General features: G+C 34.2%; 1 protein-coding gene across 1 annotated transcript in view; it reads left to right on the forward strand.

The window, feature by feature from the left end:
• The window catches only part of LOC104783082 (protein EXPORTIN 1B), a 9,861-nt gene that overhangs the window by 3,411 nt on the left and 4,233 nt on the right, over nt 1-2,217 (forward strand). The window contains exons 14-18 of the mRNA XM_010508196.2: nt 454-657; nt 1,068-1,127; nt 1,340-1,450; nt 1,701-1,798; nt 2,006-2,114. Of these exons, the coding sequence (XP_010506498.1) occupies nt 454-657; nt 1,068-1,127; nt 1,340-1,450; nt 1,701-1,798; nt 2,006-2,114 (582 nt within the window). The remainder of the gene's footprint in view (nt 1-453; nt 658-1,067; nt 1,128-1,339; nt 1,451-1,700; nt 1,799-2,005; nt 2,115-2,217) is intronic.

Genomic DNA, 2,217 nt, shown 5'->3' on the forward strand with positions numbered 1-2,217 from the left:
TCACCCGAAAATATTTCTCTCTTACTTGCGGGTCTGGGATATCTCATTAGCATATCATATGTTGATGACTCTGAAGTATTCAAGGTATGTGAATTATATTTTCTAATATGTATATATCTTTTTGTTTTCTGTTGATGAAGTTTTAGGTCAATATTATTTTTATTAATTATCAGAATGGTTTCATGTTATTTTTTCAATGTTTTGGAAACTGACACGTTTTGCTTGCTTACGAGTGAACAGGTTTGTTTGGACTATTGGAATTCATTAGTTTTGGAGTTGTTTGGGTCGCAACATCATGTCGGTCACCCTGCACTAACTCCAAGTCTGTTTGGAATGCAAGTATGACTCCTTTATGTTCTTTTATAGAATGGAAATCAGGATTATAGATATTGTATTGCTTGAGCTTTGCTTTGATGTGTTTACTTACCTGGGTCTTTATTTTCCTAGTATCAGATGGCTTTCCTTCCTTGTACGGTTGATGGTGTTAAATCTGAAGTCACAGATCGGCATAAACTTTATTCAGATCCGTTGTCAAAATTAAGGGGGCTCATGACTAGTCGCATGGCTAAGCCTGAAGAAGTGTTAATTGTTGAGGACGAAAATGGGAACATTGTCCGTGAAACTATGAAGGATAATGATGTTCTTGTCCAGTATAAGGTACCAATCGTGCATATGACCTATCTTCAGTTAGATATACCTAGCTCCTCCACACACAGCATGTTCATTCATAGTTATTAAACTAAATATTTATATTTGTGGTAAAAAAGTATTAGCTATATTTACCAATTACTATACAATAGAAACATAACGAAAATAAATATAAATGAATGTTTATTTAGACTTTTGATTATTTTTTAATGTTGAATAAGCTCTATTTAATACTCGCTTTTTTTTCCTTGACTCATGAAATCGGATAGAAAATTTGACACAACTTCTACTCGCATCGCTACTCCTTTGATATAGGATACCAATAGTGTTATGATATATTAGAAGAAAGTTCTATTATATGATCCGACTTTTAGGTTTCAATTATATGGTATCCCATTTCATATTTTACACCATTGCAGATAATGCGGGAGACATTAATCTACCTCTCTCACCTTGATCATGAAGATACAGAAAAACAGGTACTTATTTTGAGGGTTGCCAGATTTTCCTACTCTAGAATGATTTAGTTTTCAGAGTTTACTTTTAATTCTTTACGATTGTTATGTGTGCTAATGGTAGTATATGTAGAAGTGTTCACTGTTCATATTTGTGGATTAGCCGTACTTTGAAAGGGTAGAATCTTGGCTTACCCCTGTTGTATTGATGTCAACTTTTTGTTGTTTCTTCTAAGATGATGAGTAAGCTAAGCAAACAGTTGAGCGGGCAGGAATGGGCATGGAACAATCTGAACACTTTATGCTGGGCTATTGGGTCCATTTCTGGATCCATGGGAGTAGAACAGGTAAGATCTCCGTTCTCAGTGTCTAATTTTATTTGTAATGAACTACAGTTTAAGATTTGTTTATATTTCAGTCATATACTTTTGGCCCTAGGTATGTGCTAGCACTTTTCTAATGTTATTAGTGTTCTTGAGTGGCCTCCTATTGCTTTATGGTCGATTTGTGTTACATTGGTTCTACTGCAAGTGTTTTGTGACGTTTGTGTCCTTTACTAATCATATCAACAACTCCGTCTGTTTTCTTTTCTTTCAGGAAAACAGATTTCTAGTGATGGTTATCCGCGATTTGTTAAGTTTATGTGAAGTCGTCAAGGGAAAAGACAATAAAGCTGTTATTGCGAGCAACATCATGTGATTTTTTTTCTACATCATGGATCCTAGAATTGAAACTATTCATTACATCTTATCAAAACTAAAACCTATACATTATATTGTTGATTTTGGCTTGGATTGTTGGTACTTTATGTAGCGTGAGATTATATATATCCCAAAACTTAAACTTGTCCCATGCATGATTTATTTGAGTATTTGACCTGTGTTCTTGTACATTCGCTTCAGGTATGTTGTTGGACAATATTCAAGATTCTTAAGAGCCCATTGGAAGTTTCTGAAGACAGTTGTCCATAAGTTGTTTGAATTTATGCATGAGACGCATCCTGGTGTTCAGGTAATTCTTCCCTTTTTCAAGTTGGAATTAGAATTTCTGTAGGAGTTATAGTTTCTTGGCTGAATCTTTCATATTAAGTAGAACCAGTTGAGAATTTGATTTC

The sequence above is a fragment of the Camelina sativa genome, chromosome 1, assembly GCF_000633955.1.
Source record: "Camelina sativa cultivar DH55 chromosome 1, Cs, whole genome shotgun sequence".
Classification (NCBI taxonomy): domain Eukaryota; kingdom Viridiplantae; phylum Streptophyta; class Magnoliopsida; order Brassicales; family Brassicaceae; genus Camelina; species Camelina sativa.